Source organism: Trachypithecus francoisi, unplaced genomic scaffold (assembly GCF_009764315.1).
Source record: "Trachypithecus francoisi isolate TF-2019V2 unplaced genomic scaffold, Tfra_2.0 Lachesis_group15, whole genome shotgun sequence".
NCBI lineage: Eukaryota > Metazoa > Chordata > Mammalia > Primates > Cercopithecidae > Trachypithecus > Trachypithecus francoisi.
The window spans coordinates 2,663,893-2,691,622 of record NW_022681460.1 but is presented as its reverse complement, the minus strand read 5'-3'; the positions used below and the strand labels follow the sequence as shown (position 1 = coordinate 2,691,622).

General features: G+C 40.5%; 1 protein-coding gene across 18 annotated transcripts in view; it reads left to right on the top strand.

The window, feature by feature from the left end:
• The window catches only part of AFDN (afadin, adherens junction formation factor), a 143,143-nt gene that overhangs the window by 109,210 nt on the left and 6,203 nt on the right, over nt 1–27,730 (top strand). For 8 of the 18 annotated variants that reach the window (XM_033234218.1, XM_033234211.1, XM_033234213.1 and 5 more), the window contains 9 exons: nt 4,985–5,050; nt 5,257–5,330; nt 5,828–5,946; nt 8,602–8,796; nt 9,434–9,525; nt 9,877–10,062; nt 12,753–13,754; nt 16,063–16,098; nt 24,427–24,561. In XM_033234218.1, the coding sequence (XP_033090109.1) occupies nt 4,985–5,050; nt 5,257–5,330; nt 5,828–5,946; nt 8,602–8,796; nt 9,434–9,525; nt 9,877–10,062; nt 12,753–13,754; nt 16,063–16,098; nt 24,427–24,561 (1,905 nt within the window). The remainder of the gene's footprint in view (nt 1–4,984; nt 5,051–5,256; nt 5,331–5,827; nt 5,947–8,601; nt 8,797–9,433; nt 9,526–9,876; nt 10,063–12,752; nt 13,755–16,062; nt 16,099–24,426; nt 24,562–27,730) is intronic. The other 10 variants (XM_033234217.1, XM_033234215.1, XM_033234223.1 and 7 more) reach the window with 2 other exon arrangements.

Here is a 27,730-nt window from a genome sequence, read left to right as displayed (position 1 = left end):
CTAAGTTAAGTAGTTTAATATTTCTTAAATTAATAAATAGTTCCATACAGTTTTTTTAACCATAGCCAGTACAGTTCTCATTTATTCAAATAAAGTGGGGTAGGTAGTGAGAGCTCCATAATGTTAAGGGATTGTTACGGCTCGACAGATGACAGTTTGCTGAGGCATCTGACCAGCAGCTGAGGCAGGGATGCAGCAGAGCTTCTTTACTCTGTTCTTCCCCCAGTCAGGATGTACATTCCAGGCCTGCACTGCCATGGCCAGATTGAGAAACCTCGGACAAGTGGACACCTTGTAGTTGGACAGAGGTTGTGGTGGTTCGGGTTGAAGGTAATTGCCCATATTGATGTGATACAAATAGACATTTCCTAGAGTTCTTTCATCTCTGGGTAGTCATCTCTAATTTTGTTTTGCTGAGATAATTACCAGTAGAACTGTAATGTCTCCATACAGCAGTTGTAGTTAGAATTTCTATGACCAGTTTATGACTGTGAGCTGCACCTGAAGTAGAAGTAGGATCCAAATAACCAGAGGTGATAGGAGGGAAGGGCATGTGGACAGGGCCAGTGGGTCTGCAGGAAAGGAGTGTGTGCAGAAGGTGCAGAGTCAGTGGACGGGGAATGTGTCTGTGGAAACGTTCGTGACGCAGAGCAGTCCGTGAAGTGGAGGCCCAAATGCCAACCAAAATGTGGATACCTCTTACGTTATCCAGATCCATATTCTTTACTTGCGTATCGTTCTGTCTTCCTGTGTCTAAGAGTGTTTTCAAAATATGTTTCATTATGCATTGTCTTGACTTTTAATCAGATTCCATTTTTATGACCAACCTTGAATAGACCTTGTAGATTTTCATGGGTGTTTTGAATTGAGGTCTCTAATAATCATGAATGCTTTTTAAAATTTTTTTATAGAGACAGGATCTCACCATGTTGCCCAGGCTGGTCGTGAACTCCTGGCTTCAAGCAGTCCTCCCACCACAGCCTCCCAAAGTGTTGGGACGACTGCCACTATGCCCGGCCCTATCATGAATGCTTATTTCCTTAAATGAAAACCTCTTTTTGTGACAAACAGATATATTTATAAATTCAGTTTACTTGGAATTAAAAGAAGTGGTTATTACTTAGAATTCAGATACATTCTGAATATATAAGAAAATAGAATGTATCTTATTGGTGTCTTTCCTGACAGTCATGGATTTGAGTTCCCTTCCTAAAAGGGCACATTGGGTGCCACAGCCTGAGTGCCTTTGTGTCTGTCTTCCTAAACTAGTAATTTTACAAGGTTTTGTTGCTAATCCATATATAATGGACATATCAGTTGCTTCTTAACTTACTATTCATTCTATAAGATTACACACCTCCTCATCTTAGGTTTTTAAAATAGGAAATTGATCAAATTTCTTATTGATCAATGTTAGTAAACTATAAGTCAATCTAAGTGAGAAGCTCCTCTGGAAGGGATAGAGCTCCTTATATTCAAGAAGCTTCTAATGGAGTTGGAGGAAGGAGCCATTTGCAGAGGTAGCTGTAATGCAGGACACAATGACTCACTGCTCAAAGAGAACAAAGAAAGTCCAATGTGATGAGAACATAAGTGAAGAAGAGATGATATCTTCCCTGACACTGGGAAGGTGAGTGGGCTGGCAGGTGAGTCTCGGAGGTGAATGATGGAGAGCATTTGGGCATATACCTTGCATCAGAAAGACAGTTGGTGTAGAGAGAACATCAACCAAGTCATGAACATGAGTCAGATAGAATGGGAGGAGGTGAGGGGTGATTTGGGTGGAGAATGACAAGAGAGGTTCATGGACCCGTGAATACCTCATGCAGGAAGCTACTGTGAATTTTTATGGTAGTTGGCAGTTACAAGAGTCTGGTCAGGATAGTGTGAGCTGAGCTGTGCTTCAGGAAACATGATTGGACGTAGGGAGACCAGAAGATCAGTCATGAGGAGAGCTTCCTCATTTTGCCAGAATTTGTCTGAAATTTATAATGTAAACTTCAACCTATTTAAATATAGATAGTGCAGTCAAATATCAGTAGTACATGATCAGTTTTGCTTCAGGATTTAAATTTAGGCATTAAATTTCACATTGCATATAGTATCCTAAATTACCTACCTTAAAATGGTAGAGGATTTCAGGTTCTTTAAATGCCATGTGCTGTTCATATGGAGTCCACATGTTCCGCTTGCACGTTGGCTGTCTGCTTGTGGAGGGTGGCTAGGATGGAAAGAGCCTAATGATTGCCCTCAGGTATGTGATTACTGCTCTGAATGAAGGCGTTGAAACATGGAGTAACAGGTGCCACGAAACTGAAGTTTATTGTGAAATTGGAACAAAGACATCTTCCAAAAATGAAAATTGGGAGTGGCAGAATAGCTGACTGGCAGGCAGCTCCAACTGTATGTGCAGGGTCTTGGGTTTTAGGAAGAAATGAAACAGTCCTGATCTCATTTTCTGATATTATTCTATTTTATGATTTTAAAAACAGAGTTTTGTTATTACAGTTTGTCTAAGTAATTGCCATTTTTTTGGTCTGTATTGTGATCATGTAAAGCATATCAGAAATGGAGGAAGGAGGCTTGATTTATTGTTTTAAAATATATATTTGATATTTCCTTGTTTATAATAGTGTTACTAAAAATGCTGTATTACTAGTAGTATTGCTAAACATTTTTCTTGTCAGAGATGATAGTAATTGGTTATCTTAGTAAAGGGATGATTTTTACTCTTTACAAGGTCAGTATTACATTAACCAGAAGATAATGCCATGTGAAAATGTGAGGTGCCCATTCTCACTGACAGTTGGCATTCTGATGTTGAGTAATCATTGCTTTTCTGTAGTCAGGTAGAAAGCAGAGGAAAAAAATAAGTAGTGCTTGTAGAACTTTTTAAAAACCTGACCTAGAGTACCAGCTGGAAGGGAATAGGCATGCATCATTTTCAGGAAAAGAAAAAGGAGGACTTCCAGCGCTCCAACTAGAATTGTTAGTGAATGACCACAGATAAACTCTGCTGAGGAATAGAAGCAGCTCCCAAATGGCAAGGGTGTTTGTCTGTTTTGTTCATTGATGTGTACATGGAGCTTAGGACCATACAGGCGCTCGGTGGATATTTGTTCAGTGAATGAAATTGTCATTTAAACAGCCGAGCTATAGAATTAAGGTTATTTATGAATCACATAAAATTATTAAATGTGTAAAAAAATTCGGTTAATTAGATTATGAGGGATTACCTGATTTCACAAATAGGAGCGGTCAGGGGGGTGCCATGTCTTAGAAGTATTTTTCCGTAGTGTGCCTTAGGTCTCTAGATTCAAGGAAACCCAGCATTGTCACAGATATAGTGAGACAAAAAGCATATTTATTATTCTTTTGCTAAGTGATACGCTAAAATTCAGAAAGTTGCCCTTTATTGAGTGCCTGCTGTATATTTTATCTTTTATTTTTGAAATTGTAAATTTACAAAAAGCTCGGTCTTTGCCAACTATCCCAATCATGCCTTTTATGGCAAAAGGATCCGTTCAAGGACCACAGGTTATATTTGACTGTTGTGGTTTGTGGACTGTGCTGAATGATTTCTAGAGGGAGGTAGCAAGTGGGCCGTGAGGCATCTGGGACTGGGCTGGAGACTTGCATTAAGGTGAAAGTGGAAACCATCCACAGGAGAGAGGTGTGAATAGACACAGAGGGATATCGAGGTGAACAGATGGAAAATACAGATCAAAAGCTGCAAAGGAGAATATTTGATTTTGCTTTCTGTAGAACTTTTATAAACTTAGTTCCCAGATAATGTAACCACATGAAATTTGAAGTATACTGCTTTCCAAAATGGAGTTGCTTTGTTAAATTAAGAAATATTATACTGTTTTTAAAATGAGATATGTATGGATGGTTTTATGCTTACAAAATTTGACCTGCTACAGGCGTTTTGTTTTGTTTTGTTTTGTTTTGTTTTGTTTTGTTCTGTTTTGTTTTGTTTTTCCTTAAGGGGATAAAGGGAGTCAGGATCAACAGTGCTGGCCAGTCAGGCTGTCTTCTGTAAACTTAACTTGTTAACTAAAGGAGACGAATGTAAGTGGTTTCCAAGTGAAAATTACATAGTTCCAGGATGTTACAGAAAATCTGTTTTAATTAAATCATTTGTGTATTTTTACTCTTACCATACAGTGCCTCGCAGTGATTGAAATGGATTTGTATTTGCCTTCAATCGTTGTGACCTAAGGAATTATGCTCAGTTGTATAATATTGTCCATAATATCTAAGTAAGATTTCATGCATAGGACTGCTTTCTTTGATAGTTGCAATAAATTACCCAAAATTTTGATTGTTATAGGGTTAGGTTTATATAGTCATGATATCCAAGTAGAATATTGGTGATTCTGAAAGTAATTGTATATAATACTTAAGTCTGTCTAACAGAATTTTATTCTTTCATAATATATCAATTCTATGTGAATTGGGTCTTGTTGCTTTGACATTTATTTACAGTTACAGTACATGAGTTATAATACTGATTATTTTCTGTATGATTTTCTCTTACTAAGTTCCTCTTACTGTTAGCCACAGAAGTGTTTTTATCATTTAAAATCCTAAACTATACGTATGAAAAGAACAAGGGTATAAGGGAGGATATAGGTAAGTGGTGAAATGTAAAAATACTGTACCAAGTTGCTTTTTGTATTAAAATGATTAATAGTATATATCATGCAAGTAGTTCTTAGTTCACTTACACTTGTGGCTGTTCAGAACTATTCTTAAATTAACTTCAGGATTCCAAGTCTCTATTTTAGTCTCATCATTAGCTGATGCATGAATAACTGATTTTTCATAATTCTGATTTTCATGTAAAAATGAGAACCAGGACTTTGTTGCAGTTACCTGTATACATGTTGGGTGGTTTTATTTTTGTTTTACTTACCTGCATAGTGCATTTCTTACAGTATATTTTCAGTGCAGTGTTTTTGCCTTGTTTTTGCAATAGGGTGCTGGTCAAGATAAACTAGGAATCTATGTGAAGTCGGTTGTGAAAGGAGGTGCTGCAGATGTGGTCAGTATCATTTTGAAAGAAGTAAATTTTCAGTGTGTCATATGTTCAGCAAATGATGTGAGAGATTCTGCTCATACTTTTTGTTATGTAACACTACACAGTGTTTGTTGGAAGAAGAAGCAGGTATCTACTCATTATTCCCTTTTCTTCCTCCGTCTCCCTGCCCTCCACCCTCAATCCATGCACACACCTGTGGATTTGCCTAGGATGGACGTCTAGCTGCAGGTGATCAACTCCTCAGCGTGGATGGACGAAGTCTGGTTGGACTCTCTCAGGAAAGGTATCATTGGTTTATTTGCTTGAAGCTTAGTATTAGCATTTTTAGGTGATTTTTGCATTAAATGTTGAAATTGGAAGATGAAAACTATGCTAAAACATGCTCCTACTACTCTTTACCTTTTGTAGTGTACATGACATTTCACTTATCAAATTATAAATATATATTTTAATCTAGTACAGTTTCTTTGAAACTTGAAAGAAACATACTCTTCTTCAAATTTCTGAATATTATCTTACTATTCTTAATATGATAACAGGAGATGTGTTTGCCTATTTTCAGTCAGTTTTAAAAGGAGAAAATGGGTAGTGAGTAAGCTGTCTGAAAGTCAGAACCATAAAAAATAAAAATAAATAAAAAAAATAAAGAGTCACAACCATTACTCAAAATAATAGATGAGGCTGTGGAACATGATTTTCAGTTGCTGTGGTCACAGCTATTCATGACAGAGCAGGCACTGCATTTTCATTTTTCTTACATGTGTAATCTTCTTCTCCTAGGGCAGCAGAACTCATGACAAGAACAAGCTCTGTGGTGACACTGGAAGTAGCAAAGCAGGGTGCCATCTACCACGGTCTGGCCACCCTTCTCAATCAGCCATCCCCCATGATGCAGAGAAGTAAGGACCAGTAGGGAGACAGTGGCCAACTGTAAAACAGTGTTCTACAGTCATGGACTCTTTGAATAGTCACAAAACCCCATGGAGGAGGTAGTGGTGTTACTATTGCCCCGGTTTTAAAAATAAAGACATTGAGAATGCGAGCGCTTCAGCACAGTGCCTGGGATTCCCATGTGAGCCTTCTGACCTTGGAACCCACACTGTGAGTCACCAGGTCCCCTCCCTGTCACCAGGAGCCCCCACAGGGCTGGTTGACTGCTGGTGAACTTCCGTAGGCCCAGCACATGGTAGGTGCTCAGTAGAGAATGAATGTGACATGTTAAGGATGAACTGGGAAAAAAACTAGAGAATGAATGAACGGATTTTCAGTTTTGATAGGCAGACTCAGGATTTAAAGTGTTTCAGTTCTTCACTGAAGAAATAGGCATTTATTTATATAGGAGTAGTTACCTTAGTCCTGCATTTGCTGACATAAGGCATGATGATCTCATTCTGTATACAGTCATGCATCACCTGGGAAGAGGGATCCATTCTGAAAAATTAAACCTTAGTTTATCTCATCATTGTGCACACATCACAGTGTACTACACGAACCTAGATGGTGTAGCCTGTTGCTCCTAGGCTGTAGACCTGCACAGCATGTCACCGTACTGAATACTGCAGGCCATTGTAATTCAGTGAGAACATAGCTCAACGTAGAAAAACTACAGTTAAAAAAAAAAGGTGTGAAAGAGTAACAATGCTAGACCCGTCAAAGGCCACTTCTCCTGAGTGGGGCTTGTAGGGCGGAAGTTGCTCTGGGTGCGTCTGCGAGTGAGTGGTGAGTGAATGTGAAGGCCCAGGACATGGCCATAACTACTGTAGACTTTATAAACACTGTACACTTAAGCTACACTAAATTTACAAAAATACATAGGTATTTCTTTAATAATACATTAACCTTCTCTTGCTCTCACTTTTTTTACTATATAAAATTTTAAATTTAAAAAAAACTTTTGACCCTTTTGTGATAACACTTAGCTTAAAACATAAGCATGTTGTACAGCTGTACAAAGTATTTTCTTTCTGTACTTTGTAAGTGATTTAAAATTTTTTTTTTTTAATTTATCTTTTCATCTTTTTGGTTAAAATCTCGTACATAAGCACACACATTAGCTTCAGCCTGCACACGGTCAGGATCATCAGTGTCACTGTCTTCCACCTCCACATCTGGTTCCAGGGGAAGGTCTTCAGGGGCAGTGACATGCCATGGAGCCATCACCTCCTGTGGTGACGATGCCATTTTCTGGAAGGCTTCCTGACGGACCTGCCTGGGGCTACTTGACCGTTAACTCTTTTTATAAGTAAAGGGAGCACACTCTAAAATAACAATAAAAAGTATAGTATAGTAAAATATATAAACCAGCAACCCAGTTGCATATTACATTTTCAAGTATTATATACCATGTATAATTGTATGAGCTATACTCGTATACAGCTATCAGTACAGTCTGGCGTGACCGTAAACACGAGGAATCATTGTACTACAACTTTACACTGGCTAAGATCATTAGAAGGTAGGGATTTTTCAGCTCTGTTATAATCTTAGGAGACCACTGTCATGGATGTGGTTCGTCATTGACCAAAATGGGCTTATTTGGTGCATGACTGTAATTTGCTTAAAAATCTTTTATTTAAATAATTTATTTTTTGGAACTGTGGTTTTATAGCTACGTCAAAAAGAATCTCAGGATAGAATCAGTACAAATTTAGGGCTTTTAATTAGTTCAGACACAACAGGAGAAAACCATTTTGATCCATAGCACACCTTGTTAAATGTATACATAGACTTCTAAATATGGCCTTTATGGCTTTCTCCTCTGTAAGGCAGGATTCTAGAAACCTCACAACCCAGAACCTCAAGTTGGTACCTATATCAAATCACAGCCACAGCCAAGGCGTCAGAGAACCTGACCTGCTGCTTATTGAAGCAAACACACACCACCCAAGGGGCGTCTCAGCAAAACCTAGTGTGGTGGTGTCTGCCTTGCTCAGCATGGTTTTTACTTTCTATGTAACATAGAGCTTAACATCTTGGTTGTCTAATTTCTTAGTTTGTGGTCATTTAAAAGAAGCAAACTAGAATGTGAGTTAGAAACCACACAGAGGGAAGCTGTGAACAGTAGATGATAAACCAGGGTGAGCAAGCAAAAAGGAGGAGAACTGACAGAAGCAGCCATCAGGAGCAGAAGGCTCATGTCATGTGACAGCTGCTCATGTCACATGATGGCTGCTCAGAACGGTGACACTGGGCGATTAAAAGTTCAGATAATTTTCTGCAAAGTCAGGGAAGCGTTATTTATCTTTATTTAGTTTTTTTTAAAAAGATACTTTAAAAATGGTTACATTTGTTGCTTACAACAGTGAAGTTTCAGTTAACGAGAAAATAAGCTTTGAAAGTGTTCATCTTCCCATCATTACCAATCAAGTAAAAATATTTTCTTTATTCTCAGTATATTTACTTAAAAGCTGTTTTATGATTCTGTAGGAAGAATTGACCTTTATAGGGAAAATCACCTTATTTCTTATACTAAGAACAATTCTTACGGAATTTTAATGATAATCAGGGTGTTGAAAATAAAATCTTAAGAGATACTGAATATGCTTTGATTCTAGTTTCAGATCGTCGTGGCTCAGGTAAACCCCGACCAAAGAGTGAAGGCTTTGAACTCTATAATAATTCCGCTCAAAATGGGTCTCCTGAGAGTCCTCAGCTGCCTTGGGCAGAATATAGTGAACCAAAGAAATTGCCTGGTGATGACAGACTGATGAAAAATAGAGCTGATCACCGTTCCAGCCCCAACGTAGCAAGTAAGAGTGACATTTTTTTGCTTCCTAAGTACACTCATGGTCACAGTCTGAAGTGAGAGGAGGCACTTTGTGGTTTGTTAATTATTAAAATTATTCTCTGCAAACATTGGCTAACTATGATATGGTTTTCATAAGGGGTATCATTAAGTAACATTTCTCTAACAAAAACTAAGATTGAGTGACTTTAGATTCAGTTGATCCCATAAGCAAATACATTAATAACATCTCTATTTGGGGTTGGTAAATTACCAAGAGAAACTAAAATATTTTTTACATTTTTAAAGGGTTGTTAACAAAGAGAAGAAGAAATAATAGAAAGATAATCAGCAGGAAACAAAGGCTCACAAAGCCTAAAGTATTTACTTTCTGGCCTGTTACCAAAAATGTTTACCAGTCCCTGGCCTGATGCACAGAGCTACAAAGGTTTTTTTGTAGCTCTGGGCTGTGATGATTTGAAAGATGGACGTGGATATGACAAGACCTGATTTCTCATCTGCCTTGGTTTTTTTTTTTTCGTCCCTATGCCAGATAACTCACTGGCAGAATGAAGATGAATGAGGTCTTTAAGGAAATTTTATGTTATATATAGGTTGTTTATTTAATATTAAACTTTTTTTTTTCCCCCTAACTTGAACAGATCAGCCTCCTAGTCCTGGAGGGAAAAGTGCATATGCCTCTGGAACAACAGCGAAGATAACATCTGTCTCTACTGGAAACCTCTGCACTGAGGTCTGATTGATTGATAAGCAAAAGGCTTCTACTGCACTTCCACACTTAGGGATCCCTTGGGACAGCTCAGTTATCTAGTACAATGTTTACTCTGAATTAGCATTGATTATAATTTCTAAATTTGCAGTGTTTTCTCTTTTGATTTTTAATATACTAGTCAGGTAAATCAGTTTTAAATTAGTAAGTCTGGGCAAAATGAAATGTTATTTATTCTCAGTATGGATCAAACACTTTTTAATGCAGTATTTAACATATATACTATTTTAAAAATTTTAAAACAGATAATTGAAAATCAAGTTAGTCTGTATGGTTGTAAAAAGCTCACTTTTCTTTGTTCTTCACATTTTACAGGAGCAGACGCCTCCGCCTAGACCTGAAGCCTACCCCATCCCCACTCAGACGTACACCAGAGAGTATTTTACCTTCCCAGCTTCCAAATCCCAAGATCGGATGGCTCCTCCTCAGAACCAGTGGCCAAATTATGAGGAAAAGCCACATATGCACACAGATAGTAATCACTCCAGTATTGCAATTCAGGTTAGAAATCAAAGATTCCACACACTTTTCTCACCTCTCAAGGAGTAAACACTGAGTTCTGAGACACAATTAATATTTTCTATAGAACAGCATTGTTGGCCTTTTGTTTTTTCCTTAATGGTTTTGTAGTTAAGTTTGAGGGAAAAAGGAGATAGGATAGAATACTTAATAAGAACAAGGATTATTTGTTCTCTGATGTTTGATTAACAAAATGTTAGGAATATAAGGCCTTATAATTTTTAAGACAAAGTTCACTGATTGTAGAAGTGAGAAATTAGAACACACGTGGTATATTTTGCACTGTATCAGGAGCTGTCCCTGCCCTGCCTGTGGGAGCTCATGATGTGGCAGGGAAATGAGACAGACACATCAGACCCAGCATGGTCAGTGCTGTGAGAGAAGAGGCCCCGGCAGGGGATGGAGCTTCTCAGTCTCAAACGAGAACCTGGACACAGCCATGTGCACGGAAGGGCCTTCCAGGAGGAGGGAAAGGCACAGAGGTGTAGTAGTTCAGCAGGAACCCTGAGTGGAGGTGAAGGAGGCGGCAAGATCTAAGGCAGTGAAGATAGGCGGGGCCAGACAGAAGGGCTTGACATGACAGCTAAGGAATTTGGATTTTTGTCCACATTAGTAGATGGGAGATGCCAATCTGAGTAGTTCAGCTAGGAACGTTATCAAATGTGGTTTTCTTTTTAGAAAGGTAACTGTTTGTATGGTGAAAGATTGGGAGAAAAAATTAAAGGTATGCTTAAAAAGAGGTGCAGTCTAGATCTTTGTAACAAATACATGCTCTGGATCACAAATGCTCTGGGAATTCTGAAGATCAGCCTTCTTAGAGTGGTTGGAAAAGACTAAATTCAGAGTTGACATGGGATTTGAGCTGAGCCTTGAAGAATGAGAACAGTAGGCAGAGGAGAGAGGATTGCACTGAGATAGATGCTGTGATACAGATGAGGAGGAGCCTGTTTTCTGAGGAAAGAAAATGCTTCTCAGGCCACAGATGTTGGCCGTCAGGAGATTTCATCTTGGCCTTTTGTCTGGTGTGCTGGTCCATCCTGCTGTTCTCCTAGGTGGGCCTGATCACCTGCAACGGCCCGGTCTTGGGAGTTTTGGACACACTCTGTCACCAAAAGCTGGAGTTCTCTGGGAGGAGGTGTCTTTCTCCAAATTTCTCTTTAAAAATTGAGTAATTTTGTGCCCTAGTTCTTCTAGTATTTTTTGTTAGGACGTAGTAGAATCTGCTTTCCATATGTCAAGACAATCCAATTTGTAGTGCATACATTGAATCCCATTTTTAGGCACAGTATTTCCTGTTCTGTGGGACTGGCATTACGTCTTCACATTTATAGTATACAGCTGCTACTTGTTTCTACCTTACCACATGGATAAACAATACCTAGAGGAGAGAATTGAGGAACTGTGCGGCAGGCCAGAGTGTGGAATGGAACGTTATGATGGGGTTTAAGCGGGGAGGTGGAGAGTACGAGCCAGCAGCCGGGGCCAGTGCAAAGTCTTAAGGGAGCAGAGAAGTGACTCAGGTCAGCCCTTCCAGCAGCAGGGAGTGGCGGTAGGTGCACAGTCTCTGTTTTTATGTAGTTCGTAGATTTTGTACCCCAGTAATGAGACTCTCTATGTACTAAGTAAAGCTCTAGCAAAATGTTGGGAGTAAATGTTCCATTCTTCTGTGAGACTACTGCTTTTTGAAGTGATACTTCATCTTTTTTGTTGGTTTGCTTTTTAAGAAAAAGGAAATAATTTGTTTTCCCGATTTACATCTTTAATTTGTATTCATTAACAGGGCAGAAAAAAGATGTTTGATTCAGACCTCATAGTGATCATGTTTATCTGAGTAGACTCCTTTCAGATGTGCCATTCCTCAGATTTTAGACTAGCCCTTTGCAAAAAGTATACTCACTTCTTTTTCTGTGTGTGTGTGTGTCTCATTTCTCTCTCTCACACACACATATACACACACCCCTATCTTTGTATTCAACAAATTTATACCAATACATTTTAGACCTTTCTGGTATTGGAGCGGATGTATCTCAGATGTGTAGGACATGTCTTTGCATTACTATGCACAGCTCTGCCACAGAGCCCAGAAAGCCATTCCTTAGCTTGTAAAATGCAGAAAGTCACGGATAGTTAAATGGTTAAGATTTAATAATTACTCGTAATAGTAATTAGAGAAATACTTGTTGATTTTTACATATTATGAATAAACACACTCATTGCTTTGAAGTCCAAGTCACATGTCTGGTCCCTGCACTGGAGATGGTGCAGGGCACTGCAGTAGGGTGAGGAGGATGAGGATGGGCACTGGCACCAAAGGGCCTCAATGCAGAGAAAAAGTGCAGCTTTTCCTTTTTAATTTTAGTTGAGACAGAGACTGTGTTACCCAGGCTGGTCTCAAACTCCTGGGCTCAAGCAATCCACCCACCTCAGCCTCCCAAAGTGCTGGGATTGTAGGCCTGAGCCTACACCTGAGCCACCACGCTTGGCTGCTTTTCTCTTTACACAGATAAATTCACTGTTATTCCAGGTTAGCCAGTGAGCCTTGTAGGGCAGTCTCAGTCTCTTTCTGTACACTCATTTAACAGTTTTTCTTCTGTCTGAAGATAAAATGTCTGTGGATATTTGGTAATTTCTAGTAAATGGCTAAAATATAATAGTTCTTTTTCTTTTTCCAGCGTGTTACACGTTCCCAAGAAGAACTTCGAGAAGATAAAGCTTACCAACTTGAGCGGCATCGAATAGAGGCAGCTATGGACAGAAAGTCTGATAGTGATATGTGGATAAATCAGAGCTCCTCATTGGACTCCAGTACATCTAGCCAAGAGCACCTGAACCATTCCTCTAAGTCAGTCACCCCTGCTTCCACACTAACCAAAAGTGGCCCTGGCCGTTGGAAAACACCAGCAGCAATACCGACCACCCCTGTGGCCGTCTCCCAGCCAATTCGAACAGACCTGCCTCCGCCACCCCCGCCACCTCCCATCCACTATGCCGGTGATTTCGATGGAATGTCCATGGATTTGCCTCTCCCACCACCCCCTTCCACCAACCAGATAGGACTGCCGTCTGCGCAGGTGGCTGCTGCCGAACGGAAAAAGAGAGAAGAACATCAGCGTTGGTATGAGAAGGAGAAGGCCCGCCTGGAGGAGGAGCGGGAGAGGAAGCGGAGAGAGCAGGAGAGGAAGTTGGGCCAGATGCGCACTCAGTCCCTAAACCCTGCTCCGTTTTCTCCCCTGACCACACAGCAGATGAAGCCCGAAAAGCCTTCCACACTCCAGCGGCCCCAGGAAACAGTCATTCGGGAGCTACAGCCTCAGCAGCAGCCCCGCACGATCGAGCGCAGGGACTTGCAGTACATCACAGTCAGCAAAGAGGAGCTTTCCTCGGGGGACAGTCTGTCCCCTGACCCGTGGAAGCGGGATGCCAAGGAGAAGCTGGAGAAGCAGCAGCAGATGCACATCGTGGACATGCTGAGCAAGGAGATCCAGGAGCTCCAGAGCAAACCAGACCGCAGCGCCGAGGAGAGCGACCGGCTGCGCAAGCTCATGCTGGAGTGGCAGTTCCAGAAGAGACTACAGGAGTCGAAGCAGAAGGACGAAGATGACGAGGAGGAGGAGGACGACGATGTGGATACCATGCTCATCATGCAGCGCCTGGAGGCTGAACGAAGAGCGAGGGTAAAGGGGAGAGTGCTTTGGCTGTGCCCATCTGTGGTCCCTATTTCACCTTCTACGTGTTTCCCATGGGGATAGCTAGACCTTCCCCCGCCCCCCCATCATGATAAGGATTAAAAGGGCCCCTAGGCTTATACTATTTTATTTTATGTGTTACTCTTGGCTGATGTCGTAGAGAAATGAGTCAGGGCTGTAAGGCTAAATTTTTTGAGACGTGCTTTGACAAGTATTAAATACAATTCAAATGGAACTTGATTGTTTTCATTAGCAAACTCATAATTATCCTTTTCCTTAACACTTCCAGTTGAGAAAACAAGTATTTGTTAATGACCAGTAATAATCTTGATCGGGGTAGGCAAAATTTTTCTTCCAGGGCCAGATTGATACTTTAGGCTTTGCAGGCCATGTGGACTTTGGCAACCCCCAGCTCTGCTGTTGTAGCAGGAAAGCAGCCACAGACACAAGTAAACACATGGGTGTGTCTCTGTGCCAATAAAACTTTATTTACAGAAACATACGGCCGATCACTGACTGGCCCCTGGTCTTGCCAGCATTTTGTGGTGGTTAACAAATGAAACTGTTCAGATCATTACATTTACAGTCATTACCAAAAATAGAATCTTCACAGTAGTTGTACTGTTAATGAAGCAAGCATTTGTTAAGGTAATAAACAATTATATTCCAATTGTAGCATAAAGCTATTGAGAACTGATTTTATTCTTACTTCTCTATAGTATGAAAATGATTTTTGTTTTAAATAAATTCACAAAAGTAAAATTTAAATTCATTTAACACAATAAATTGTTATGTAAAAATTTTATATAAAAGCAATACCTTGTTACTCTATAAAGAGAACTGGTAAGAGGCATTTACTGCTATTAATTTGGGCATTTATTAATATTAATTTATAGAGAATGCTATTGACCATTTTGTGTTCATGAGTTTTAGTGACTTTTTTCTTTTTTAAACAGTGTGTGTGCAATATTCTGAGAAAAGATCCAGAACCATGTTCTTTTTATCTTCTGGATTCTGTTTCTAATTTCAACTGTTTTTTATGCAGTTTATGGTAAAGCTCTACCAGGGGCTATTAGGTCAGACATTTTAATCTTTCTACCTCACAATGAAATTTAACCTTAGATAATAATTTGTGAGTCCTTAGATCCCTAGAGCCCAGTAGTGTGATTCTTTTTCGATTTGCTCTGTGAATTTTTCCTGAAAAGTCTCTCTCACGCATACTTCTTAATATATACATATCTCAGCCAAAATGTGTATATATATAAAACTTTGCCCAAAATTCAGCTTGAATCCCTTAGACACTTAAGTTTCTTAAATGAGGCCAAAGTGTGAATTAGTACATTGTTTTACTACTATTTTTATTAGTATTTTTCAAGTCATCAGTAGTAAACTTCCTGATGAGTAGCTGTGTTTACTGTAAGCGCGGTTTTATTTGAAAAACCAACCCCTAAATTAATAGCTATTTTACTTTAAAAGTAGCTTTAAAAATACAGTACTTTAAAAGTACTATGCATTCCCTGTTCAGGATTCTTGGAGTGACTGCCCCTCCCCATGGAAGCTCTCTGGAAGGTGCTAGGCCTGCTGGTGCCAGGTGCATGCTCTTCTGCTCTGGCCAATGTCGCTCGTGGTGCACTCAGATGGATTCATTAGTAACCTAAGGACGTGCACGGCCTTGTGTCGCCCACACCCCAAAAGATGAAAGGATGTCTTTTCCTTCACTGCCTTTTCAATTCTGAATATACAACTGTTGTGTATGGCAAAATGAGTCAACAGTGTTAGCATTTCTTATTGTTATAACTGTATCCTGACAGTAATGAACAGTTAGCCTGGTAGTATTTCTGGAAGTGTCCTTTTCTGTGAGGACTCAACTTTTATTGAAAGGTCTCTCAGAGCTTTTCCAAATGGGTTAAAACACTGAATATTTCAAAGCCTTTTAGTATGAATTGTGATATTTGGAAAGTTTCTCATGAAAATTTAGTAAAAAATATTTGTTTTTTGCTTAGTAGTTCTGTTACAATTAGTATCTTAGTCTCCAAATAAGAAAGTTAAGGGGAATTTTGCTGTTTTTTATTTTCTATGTATCTTAATGATGAAACTCATTTAATACCATGTGGACATTTTTCTGTTTCTGAATACAGAAGTTAGTGTGCAGTTCTTTACCTTTCTCATCAAGTTATCGAAACACAGATGACGCATGATAGTGAGAAAATATGCCGATGGCAGATTACAGGTCTAAACCTAACTTTTTTTTCCACACTTCATCTTTCTTTTTTTTTTCTTTCTCTGTTACCTGCAGCAGACTGCTATGCCAGCAATCTCTGTTCTAGATTTGGTATGTTCTTGTTTCTTTCCCTTTGGTGCTTTTTTCCTGTCTTGATTTTCTTTTCTTTCAGTGGTGGCTGTTTTATGTTTTCAGTAGATCCAATTCTCCTTAGGGGTGTCCTCCATCAGGAGATGGAGTCCCTGACACTTTAGAAGCATGCCTTTGAATGTTCCTAGATTTAGTTATTCTTTGCTTTTCTCCGTTAATTTTAAGTGTTACTGTTTGTTTATGGTTTTGACCTTTTCTCAGTTTCAGTCATAAATTGATTCCGTGTATTCTTATGTAGTCATAAATACATGAGCAAATGAAATAAATTTTGCAATGAGTAATCTCTTTCTTTTTTTCACATTAGACATAGATTTTAAACCTTCAGTTGCTATAAACTCAGTTGAAAGGGTATTGACATTATTTGCCAGTTAAGATATAACTGTCTATTGGTAGAGTAAGAGATTTCCAGTGAACATGTATGTATGCTGTGTTTTCTTTAATAATATACTGTGGATTTTAATTCAGTTTATCAGCCATGCCAATTTATCAGTCTGCTGAGAAATACTTGAGGTCATGGTCTGTTGTAAATTCAAAATGTTTATTGTCGTGTTGGGGAAGTTTGGCACATCATTTAGGGCCCATTAGGCTTGTGTGTGGTGTCTTTATCACCTGCTAGACAATTAGACTCTGATATATTTATATAAACTTGAAGACAAATTCTAGTCAACTTCTAAAGACAAAAGCCAATATCAGACAGTACATTTAAAACCCGTGAATCAAGATTTGACTTTAATGGCCTTTTCGCCAAATAATAGTCCCCTTTTCCTTTCCCACCTCAGTTTAGCACAGTGGCAATAATGCCTTAGAGAGGAACCTTTCTTAAAAAACACCTCTCCTCCTTAGTGATTGGAAGGCATATTTTCTGAGCTTTGCCTTTTTTTTTTCTTTTTTTTTTTTTTTTTTTGAGGCGGAGTCTCACTCTGTCACCCAGGCTGGAGTGCAGTGGCCGGATCTCAGCTCACGGCAAGCTCCACCTCCCGGGTTCACGCCATTCTCCTGCCTCAGCCTCCTGAGTAGCTGGGACTACAGGCGCCGCCACCTCGCCCGGCTAGTTTTTTGTATTTTTAGTAGAGACGGGGTTTCACCGTGTTAGCCAGGATGGTCTCGATCTCCTGACCTCGTGATCCGCCCGTCTCGGCCTCCCAAAGTGCTGGGATTACAGGCTTGAGCCACCGTGCCCGGCCGCCTTTTTTTTTTTCTTACATGAAACAAAGATTTTAAAAGTATACATTTTTCTCCCTACTTCTTTGTGTGTTTTGGTGTACATAGGTGTAGCTAGAAGATACTGATCAGAGTCACCTTAGTGTGAGATACTCATTCAGCAAATACTTGCTCAGCATTGAGCAAGTGCTGATCTGAGGCATTGAAGATACCAGCCAGCTCTACAGGCCCAAAGAGAATTTCTTATACTGTGAAGAATTCTGTGACACATGAACAGTAAAATAATGCTTGCTAGGTTTTTGTTCCATAGAAATAATTCAGAGAGTTTCTTTCTTTAAAAGATAATTATTTTGAGTATTAATATTGATCTTAACCACATGTTTCTGAGCATTTTTTAGTCCAGTTCCCCAGTAAATATTATTAATAGCACCTCATTATTTATAAAATTCTTGGCTGGGCACAGTGGTTCATGCCTGTAATCCTAGCACTTTGGGAGGCCGAGGCAGGTGAATCACCTGAGGTCAACATGGTGAAACCTCATCTCTACTCAAAATACAAAAATTAGCTGGGCACAGTGGCAGGCACCTGTAATCCCAGCTACTCAGGAGGGTGAGGTCTGAGACTTGCTTGAACCCAGGAGGTGGAGTTTGCAGTGACCAGAGATTGCACCACTGCACTCCAGCCTGGGGGACAGAGCGAGACTCTGGCTCAAAAAAAAAAAAAAAAACCATAGAATTCTTGCTATGTAAGAATTGGCAGGTTACCTAGGAGACCCTCTTCTGTGAAGATATTAGCCTGTCCTTAATAAGGATAAGGGCAAATATGTGACTATATAGGGAGCGATGTACCCAGTATGGTTCTTAAGATATTTTCTTAAGACACATCACAGGATTTTCAGGTGGGTAGTCAGATAAATGAGGCAGGTCTTTTCCTGTTTGGAAGCAGCTGAGTTTCATGAATTTGGGAGGCTGCCTGCACTGGTTTCTGCTCTTCCCTCTGGTCTCTCTGTGACCCATCACCCCTGTCGGTCCAGGGCCTGCCTTCTCCATCCTCTGTGCTCACTTCTGACCTGAGACGGTAGCACCATTTTGATGCCAGCAATGTCCCCATTTGATTTCTAGTCCAAACTTCTCGCACACTAAAGACTCAGATATCCACCTGCCCATGTAACATCTCCACATGGAGTCAAGTAAGACTTTTGGAGTGCAGTATGCTCAAAGTGAAATCCCTGTCTCCTTCACTCACCTTGCACTGCTTATCATCCTGCCTTTCAGCCTTCCCCATTTCAGCTGATGCTTCGAGTTGCTCGGGCAGGAAACCACACAGTCATGCATGACCCCTTTTTTCTCTGTTCAGAAACTCTGCTGGCTTGACCTCCTCACAAGCTGACCAACCTCTGTGCCCCCGTGACCAGAGCATCTCTCCATTCCTGCCTGGGTCACTGCAAGACACTGTCAGGACCCCTTGGTACTGCCCCCCAGTCCCTTCACAGGACAGCCTTGACATAGCGTACAGCAGTCCCACGAGAGCATCCTCACAGCCCTCCTAAGTCTCTCCCTTCACTTAGACAGGCGGTCCAGGTTTGTCTGGGTCTCCTCTCCTCTTCACACCTGGAGGCCCACTGCCCTCCAGCCTGCCTGCCTGCCTACCTGCCTTCTAGTGACCCTGCACACGCTGGGCCGTCGGGAGGGTCCCTGCCCGTCTCCATGGCTGACTCTCTTGGCACCTGCAGGTGTCTCTCAGATGCCACCTTTCCATGAGGGGCCCACCTGCCCCACTGCTTCCTATTGGAGGGGCCCACCTGCCCCACTGCTTCCTATTGGAGGGGCCCACCTGCCCCACTGCTTCCTATTGGAGGGGCCCACCCGCCCATGCGGCTTCCTATTGGAGGGGCCCACCCGCCCATGCGGCTTCGTGTCAGCGGCCCACCGGCCTCACCGTGGCTTGCGTGTCTCTCTGTGGGCGTACTATACACGTTACTCACCATTAGGCATGTTTGTGTCTTCTGGGTAGCGCCACCTCCATGGGAACAGTGACCTTTGTCCAAGTTTCTAGAAGAGTTCTAGAGTGTGCCAAGCAGTCGAGTGAATGGGATCGGATTCCAGGCCAAGGTCCCAAGCTCTCGAAGGCGTGTGACCTTCCTGACTGTTGGCAGCTCAAGAGTAGAGTCGTTGCTAGGTTGTGTCCTATTTTAACGACTGAGATGGGGTGTAAGTCACATTCATACCAAAGTCTGACTTGCTAGAGGGATCTCTTCAGCACTAGATTATGATGAAGTCCATTGTGTCTTTAGTGCTTTTCCTTTATATACCATGGGCAAATCCAGGACACCTGGAATTATCAGGACGTCTGTTTTCTCCTGGCAGAGTACTCTGTCCTGTCATTGGAATCTGTCTCTAACTTGAGTAGCCGGTCACTTAGGACCATGGAGGTGGCAGTGACTGTGGCTGCAGCTTTGCCTGTCTACAGCCTCAAGAAGTAGCTAGTCCTTCCACCTGATAACAAGGTGTGTGACTCGTGCCTTCATCGCTCCAGGTTGCCACATAACTGCATATATTCCTCTCACTTCCTCATGACAAACCTGTTCTATGGCAGAGCACAAGGGCCTAAGCCAGCATGGAAGAGATTGACCCAGTGTCACACAGAGCAAGTGACAGCCAGGGTCTCCAAACCCACTATGGGAGAGACTTGGCCAGTACATGTTGAACATTCCTAATCTGAAAATCCAGAATCCAGAATCCAAAACTCTGAGCACCGACATTATGCCACAAGTAGAAAATTCCACACCTGACCTCAGTGACAGGTTGCAGTCAAAGCTTTGTTTCATGTCCAAAATTATTTCAAATATTGTATAAAATTACCTTTAGGCTATGTATATACAAAGTGTGTATGAAACAGAAATCAATCCATATTTAGACTTGGGTCCTGTTCCCAGGATATCTCATTATGTATATGCAAATAGTCCAAAACTAAAAAAATCCAAAATTTGAAACACTTCTGGTCCAAGCATTTTGGATAAGGGATACTCTGCTTGTATCACATGGATCAAGTGAGAGTGAAGGTTTTAACAAGAATTTTCTGAATTCGTATTAAGTGCTCTTTTTGGGACACAAAAATGCCTCTTTTTGTAACACTGTAGTGGCAGGAATCATCTTGAAATTTACTTGGTTGACAAATCTCTCGGTGGCTAAGCTCAGGTTTGTCTTGTTAACACATTTTAATGGGTCATCTGCTGACTCAGAAAACATGAGGACTCACAGGAGAGATTCCTCCCCCTTGGGGTAATACCAGTGAAAAGATGTTTTCAAAGATTTCAGTGGCTCTGCTGCTTTCCTTACGTGAAAACCCAAGCTAGGTCTTCCCGCCTATTCCACTTTCCTGTTTTTGTTTGTTTGTTTGTTTTGCGTGGAACTGTAGAAATTGGGCACACTCTCTTGAGCATCCCAGGTATAGAAGGGGTTGGATTAAAAGCCTTATAAAAATTTCAAGCAGGAATTAGTAGGAAGCCTCATTTCAGAAGTGTTTCTTCAGAGAAATCTATCTGTGGGAAGTCAGACTCTATTTTGTCTATTCAAGTTGGAATGCCTCTGGAATGAAAATGGGCCCTGCCCAGAATATCAAAGCCGTAGTTTAGTCACAGTGCATCTTCAGGAAGTCTCAGTTTTACTCAAGGAATTAGGAGAAGAAATATGTTCGTATTAAAACCAACACATACATATTACAGAATGGAATACAAAGTTTGTATGATTGCGTAAAACAGTTGCCCTAAAAGAACTTCATGTTTCTGTTGTAGGCCACATAGAGCCACACTGTCTTACTTGGGGGTTATGCTGTTTAGTCTCTGCCACGAGGGCCTTTCACCAGCTAAGCTCTAGATCTTACAACTTCTAATAAAATGGTCGTTTTACTTAAATCTGAAAGAAGTGTGTGGGCTGTGCTACAGGAAGGGAGCTAGCACTTACTGAGTACCAGGGGCTACAATGGATGGTTTTTCCTGTGTCATTTAATGCACTCTACCTCTGTGAGAGTGGATTTCGTTTTCCTAATGAGGAAATCGGACCCTGAGACATAGGGAAGACTTTTGCTTGGTCTGAAATTCAGGTGTTATATATTACTTACCAAAGGCATTCCAATTCAGTCATTAATTTGTCATAAATGATCTAATCAGGAGTTTTCTTCATGTTTTTGTCCTTAAAATTTTTTTAGGGTGGACATGTTTAACGGGAGGGAGCATACGCAGAAAAAGTCTGTAGAGAAAAAGGCTTTTTAAGGGCTTTAACAGAGTCGTGTTTTCAGTAATTTGTCAAAAAGTAAAGGATGTTATGGCCCCATTTTATGTTCACATACCAGTTTCATTTTCATGATACAAAATTATAAACACAGATCTCAACAGATAGATAGATAGATGATTGATTGATAGATAGATAGATAGATAGATCCTGAAAATACCTGTTTTGGGGAATGTGGACTACCTCAAGCTTGCTACATACTGGCTTTCAAATCCCAGCATAGTTCTCGATTTAGAATAACTTTCAGTCTGCATGGTCTTGATTCATCGGGTAATAGTTATTTTTTAATCTATTCTGCTCTCCCTGCAGATATCACTTCCTGCAAGGCTATTTTGGTAGCATGTAACTTTTCATTCTTTTAATCAAAGTGCTAAGGTAATAGGCAGTTTGCCACTGGATTGCAGGGTGATTAAATTTGTAATTTAAGTTAAAATATCCTTTAACTGTTACTGAATGTAAGTAACCCATACAATTCAACGTACTGTTTTAAGCGGTTATTTTGAGTAAATTAAGAGATTCTCATTTTTCTCATTAATGCTTTGTGAATGGTGGGAGTAAAGCAACATAGCTTTGAAGAGCAAAACAATTTATGTTTTGGAAATGGAAATACGTGAATTAGCCAAAGAGTGGAAAGAAACTGCCTTGATTACACTGGTGCTGGTTAATTTGCCTTCCTTTACGAATAGTAACTATTGAGCTGAACACAGGGAGAGGCTCCTTGCTTAGTGCATTCCAGATTTAGAAGAATAGAGGTTTTTAAGAAGAAAATGCCTGTTTATAGATTTATAAAAAATGATGAAAATGATAATTGTTCTGATTTCTTAAAATATACTTCTATTTAAAAGAACTAATGGACTCTGCCATTGTGTAACACTCTCTTGCTCTGCACTTATTTTTAATTGGGGCTAGAAAATATTAACATAACTTAGTTTGTGCTTTGTGGGATAAGGATAAGACCCATATTGCATTAATGCAATTTTACATTGTACCCTAAATTACTTTTCTGTAGAATATTTAATATTCTCACTTGCTTTATTTTGCTATTTTTGTTTGGGCGCTGTTTCTCCTAGTTCTCCTAGTTTTTTCTGACCCCTGAAATCCTTGTTGAACGTTTCCATCCTTTGCTCTGGCCCCTCATGCAGGAAGCCCACGGGGAGCTGTGGCTGGTTCTGTCAACTCAGGGGCAAGGCATCACCGATGGCTTCCTTCTGGGTTCTTAGTGGCATCTATCTACTCCTGCTATAACCCCCCTAAAAGCCAGTCATCCTAACATCCCTCTGGGGTATGGATAGGTTGTCTTAAAGAGACCGTTCAATTATTTGTCTCTTTGAGAAGGCAATTATAATTTTTTTCTAAGATGTTTTACTATTGTTTATTGACATGAAAAAGCCTAATAACACAGGTTAATTTATTCTTTCTCACCAGATACAGTGTTTTCTTCACAGAAGTCAAGGGAGAGTGACGTTGTTAGATTTTTATTTTAAAAAAAAATACAAACACAGTTCAAATCCCAGCAGCTAACATGCTTATATTTCTGCTACAAAAAGTGTATAGACAAAACTGCTAATTCTGTAGAAATTGAAACACATAGGAATTTTATGTAAGGGATTCCTGAAGTGGTTAGAGATTGAACTAGATGCCTTTAAGTTTCATTTTAATCCTATAAACATTGATTACTTCTTTATGATGTATGATAATACAGCTGTGGGTGTTCCTGTAGCACAGGTCTATACAGATAAGTAAATGGAGAACACAGTTTTCAAAGTTACCGTTGTCTTAGACTAGAGGAACAGAAAAGCTGTGTTTCCGAGACAAAAAGGGAGAGTCTTTCTGTTCTGCACTGGTTGTTAATCCAGGCTTCCTCTTCAGGAAAGGTATTTTCAACCTATAATACGTAGAGATGTGAGTAGAAGGATAAAGGAGCTAAAAAGTGAAAAGAAGAGACTTAGGTATTTGAAGGACAACCTTAAGTATTTGAATGATATGAAGGAAAGGTATCTGTTGTTTCAAAAAGGCAGAACTTGAATGACCAAAAAGAGCAATCAGGTAATGAATTGTTAACATAAGAACTTCTTAACTTGTGGTTACCTGAAAACAGAATGGATTGTATTGACTGGGAGTTCAACATTAGGTCCAGACAGAAGAGCGTGAGATAGGAGGGTGAGATAGGGCTCCTTCCCATCTCAGTTTCAGGGTCCATGGTGCAGACTGTAGGGTGCTCCTGAGTCGGGAGGGAATTCTTGAATCCGGGGTGGGGTCTGGAGGGACCTGATGGCAAAGGGCAGAGGAAAGAGAGTGGCAGGCCTTGGTCCCCAGGCAAGACCGACGACTGCCGGGCCCACTGGAGTCACATAGGCTGCTTCTGTCTCACCTATGCAGAGGCAAGTGGGGGCCTCCCTCTTCTACAAGACATTCATAGTGGAAATTGAAAAGGGAGAGGGAAGGAGGGGTTTAAGTGTGTTCTGGAGGTCCATCAAGTGGGGCCTATCTGTTTGAGCCTGTTAAGTTACATGAACAGGTTAACTAAAATGATTCCAGTAAAAGAATTGTGCTTGTTGAATGTGTGAATGTAGATGATAAATTCCATCTTATAACCTGATTAATGGAGGAATAACTCTGGGATTTGTGACAACAGTTTTTAGGTAATTTATTTTAAAATTGTACAGCTAAGAAAATGTAAAAAGTTTTATCTTCCAACGGTGATTTTAACCTGGTATTTTGTATTTAACTTTCTGTGTGTGTGTATGTGTATATGTGTGTCTACTTGTCTTAATGTGTGCATTTTATGTCTTGTGCTGGTGGAGTTTGTGGAGGGAGATTAATGTCAGCCTGTTGTTAGTTGCAGGACGAGGAGCGGAGGCGGCAGCAGCAGTTAGAAGAGATGCGCAAGCGGGAAGCGGAAGACCGAGCGAGGCAAGAGGAAGAGCGCCGGCGGCAGGAGGAGGAGCGAACAAAACGAGACGCTGAAGAAAAGGTTATGGTCCTCTAAGGGCAGCTAGAATTTTACCAAGTTAGCCTGAACGTAATCGATTGGCTGGGGCAGAGCGGGCTGGAAGTTCTGTGTGTCTTAAGAAGCACAAGGCAGAGCAGGGCCTGGCTCCCCCAGCTTTGTGATTGGACCAGCAACTTTACCCCGTCTGGCCCACCTACCTCTCTTCTGGACTGTCTCCAGATCCCCTTATCTGCCAAGTTTTGTCTCCCTCAAACTTCTGAACTCTTGGGTGTGTGTAGCAGTGAGCCTCTTTGCAAAGGGTTCGTTTCCTCGGGCACTCATCTTTACTGGACATGGCCCAGCTTGTCATTGTGAAGGTGACATTTGTTCAGTGATTGCGTAAATGGCATTTGGACCATGGGAAGCAGTAGAAGCATAGTAAGACAGTTGGCTGCCATTCAACATTTCAAATAGATGGTTTACTCAAATCACTCACTCCTGGTTGATGGTAAAGAGAGCAGATGGCTTAGAAAACATGATACAGGAAAATTTAGTATGTAATCCAGTAAATATTCTGAGTTATTTCTTTTCATTTGTGTGTGTGTGTGTTTTTAAGTCAAGTAACCCTTTTAATTGAATTTTAAAATGACAGCGAATTTTGACATTCTGAGAAATGGGGATTTTGAGATGTTTCTCTCCATATCTCCCTTCGTCCTGTGTGTGGCCAATGCCCTCTGGATGAAGAGGCTGTAGCCATTGAGCTCCCTGTGGGGGCCTGTTTCATCCCGAGGGGACTGCGTGTTGCTCTGTGTAGTTTGAGAGAAGCTGCTCTTCTCTGTTACTTCCCTTCTGTGAAGGTAGAAGCTTTCAGTGTTATAACTTCTGATGGCGGAAAATTTAGTTTTTATTAATAATTCCTTCTTCGATAGTCTAGTGAACTATATTAATAGAACAGTATACTGTTCACAGAAAAGAACTTGTAGGGAGTTTTTTGTAGTGATATGATCTATTAGGATATAGAGCAATCTAAGAGTAAGCTTGATAGACATGATGTGACTTCACTTAAATGGAGTAGAGTGAATAAGGACACTCACCTGTGTTGAAATTGGTGATTTCTGCATTTCATAGACCTTTGCCCTCGAAGTTTATTATCATATTATCTGTTGACTCTGAACAGCGTTTGAAGTCCTTTCAAAGAGTTTGAGCTTTCAGGATTAGGTTCCCCTATGAGTCTTTCACTTGTGTAATGGTAAGTCAATATTGATAAATCTTTCTAAGGAAATCAGATTTCCAAAATGCTGAGCCGCTTGATGTCTAAGTGTTGATGGTGTTTGCTGTTGCTTTGCTGTTCCATGAAAGCGCTCCCTGGCTGCTTGGAGGGCTGTATTTTTCCAGGTCAGTGCCAGCTTGGCTGTCCCAGGCCCTGCACAGTGCCCATTGTTATAGCTGGGCCCAGTCCTGGCCACGCTGGAGCCTCGACGGGGGCAGCTGGGTTGTCACAGCAGCACAGAGCACATGCAGAGAGGACCAGGCCATGTTTTTCCTATGTTGAGAAACTCTTGGGTTATTTAATTTTTCCAATGTGTTTTCATAACTCATGATTATGTCAAATACACTTGTGTTAGTAACTGCTTCTATAATTAAGTGGTCACTGTACAAAGAAGGCGAATAACCTATTTTTATATCAGAATGTCCAAAACTCATGGGTTTGCTTTGTTATAGAAAAATGTGCCATTCATTTGTTGGGTAGAATAAAGTCGTCTTGTAATTGTATCTGCTCTTGGTATAACTAAAAGAGGATGTTTTGATTTCTCCCTAAAATGTTATCAAGCAACTGTTCCTCATGTTAATACTAAGATTCTTGATAGTTCCATTTAAAAGCCACAAGAAGTCATTCTGGTTTATTCCTCACTCCAAGGGAACACTGACTCTGTGTAGACGAGAAGATGAGAGTCTTTCCTTCAGGATTGCTAAACAGAGAGCAAGAAGATTCAATGAGAAATTGGGCTCAGGGCAGTAATTGGGCTGGCATTTATTCTTAAGAGTTTTCTCCCTCAAAAGGTGGAGTGATATTGCGTATTCACTCGTGTGTGTGTGTGTGTGTGTGTGTGTGTAGCTCTAGAGGGAGTAGGGAGAAAATACAGCATGAAATTGAAAATAGGACTAACAACTTTTCACTGAATGCCAGCAAGTTCTCTCAAATTAGTTTTCTTCGGTTGAACGAATTTAAAATTCATTGTACTTCAATTCACAGCATTAAACATTTACTCGAGGCAGTTTATTCTGTTTGCTCTTTCATCCCCCTTCTTATTTACTTTTTTCTTGTGCTCTAAAACTTTTGTCAATCTTTAACAAAACTGTGCTGTTACCTTTTTTTAATGTTAAAATAATTTTAACACTGTCAACTGTAGTTTGTGCAGATGTATGTCAGAAAAAAATGTACAGTATGTGTCAAAATATATTTGAATCTCTTGTTGCTGTTGCTGTTAATTCCTGGCTCTCTAATTTTCTGTCTGTTAGGGAGTTCATTAAGATTTGAAATATAAGTTAAGAACTGTGGAAAGCATATTTGTTAGATTGTTACTTTGGGAGAATGAGTGGTTTTTTTTTTTTTGTTTTTTGTTTTTTTTTTTCATTTCTGGTTTCCTGTTGATCTCCTTCCTAGTAACCAGAAGTAGACAGGGTGGTTGAGTCACGTCGTCCTTGTCCAGGAAGGCCTGCACCTCAGCATTCATGGGGGCTCAGTGAAAAAGAATGCAAGTTTGCCTTTCGGAAAGTGCTGGCTGTAGAAAGCCAGTCACAGCCTATTTTTAGTTTTGCGTTATCTTTAAACACTGCAGTAACAGGTAAGTTCATATCCTGCCAAAATCGGAAGAGGAGAGAGAGAAGGAAGTAACAGGAGCATGGAGGAAGGAAAGAAGGAAAGCAGAGGAGAATTCAGTCCACTGGGATAATGGAGAGGCAAAAGTGACTGGGAAGCAGGAGGCTGAGAATTAATCCAGTCCGTGCTTTTGAGCAGTTTTCTGTCAAATAATCCAGAATAGTGTTAATGTACTTGTAAGTCTAGGGAGAAGACTCCGGATTGACCTGCTGCTTCTGTTATATAGTAATTGTAACTATTCAACTTTGACGTCAGTGTGCTGATGAGGATTTTTCCCTTTGAAGGCCCAGTGGGTCGGCTGTTCCCTTCTGACCTCTGACCTTTGCATTC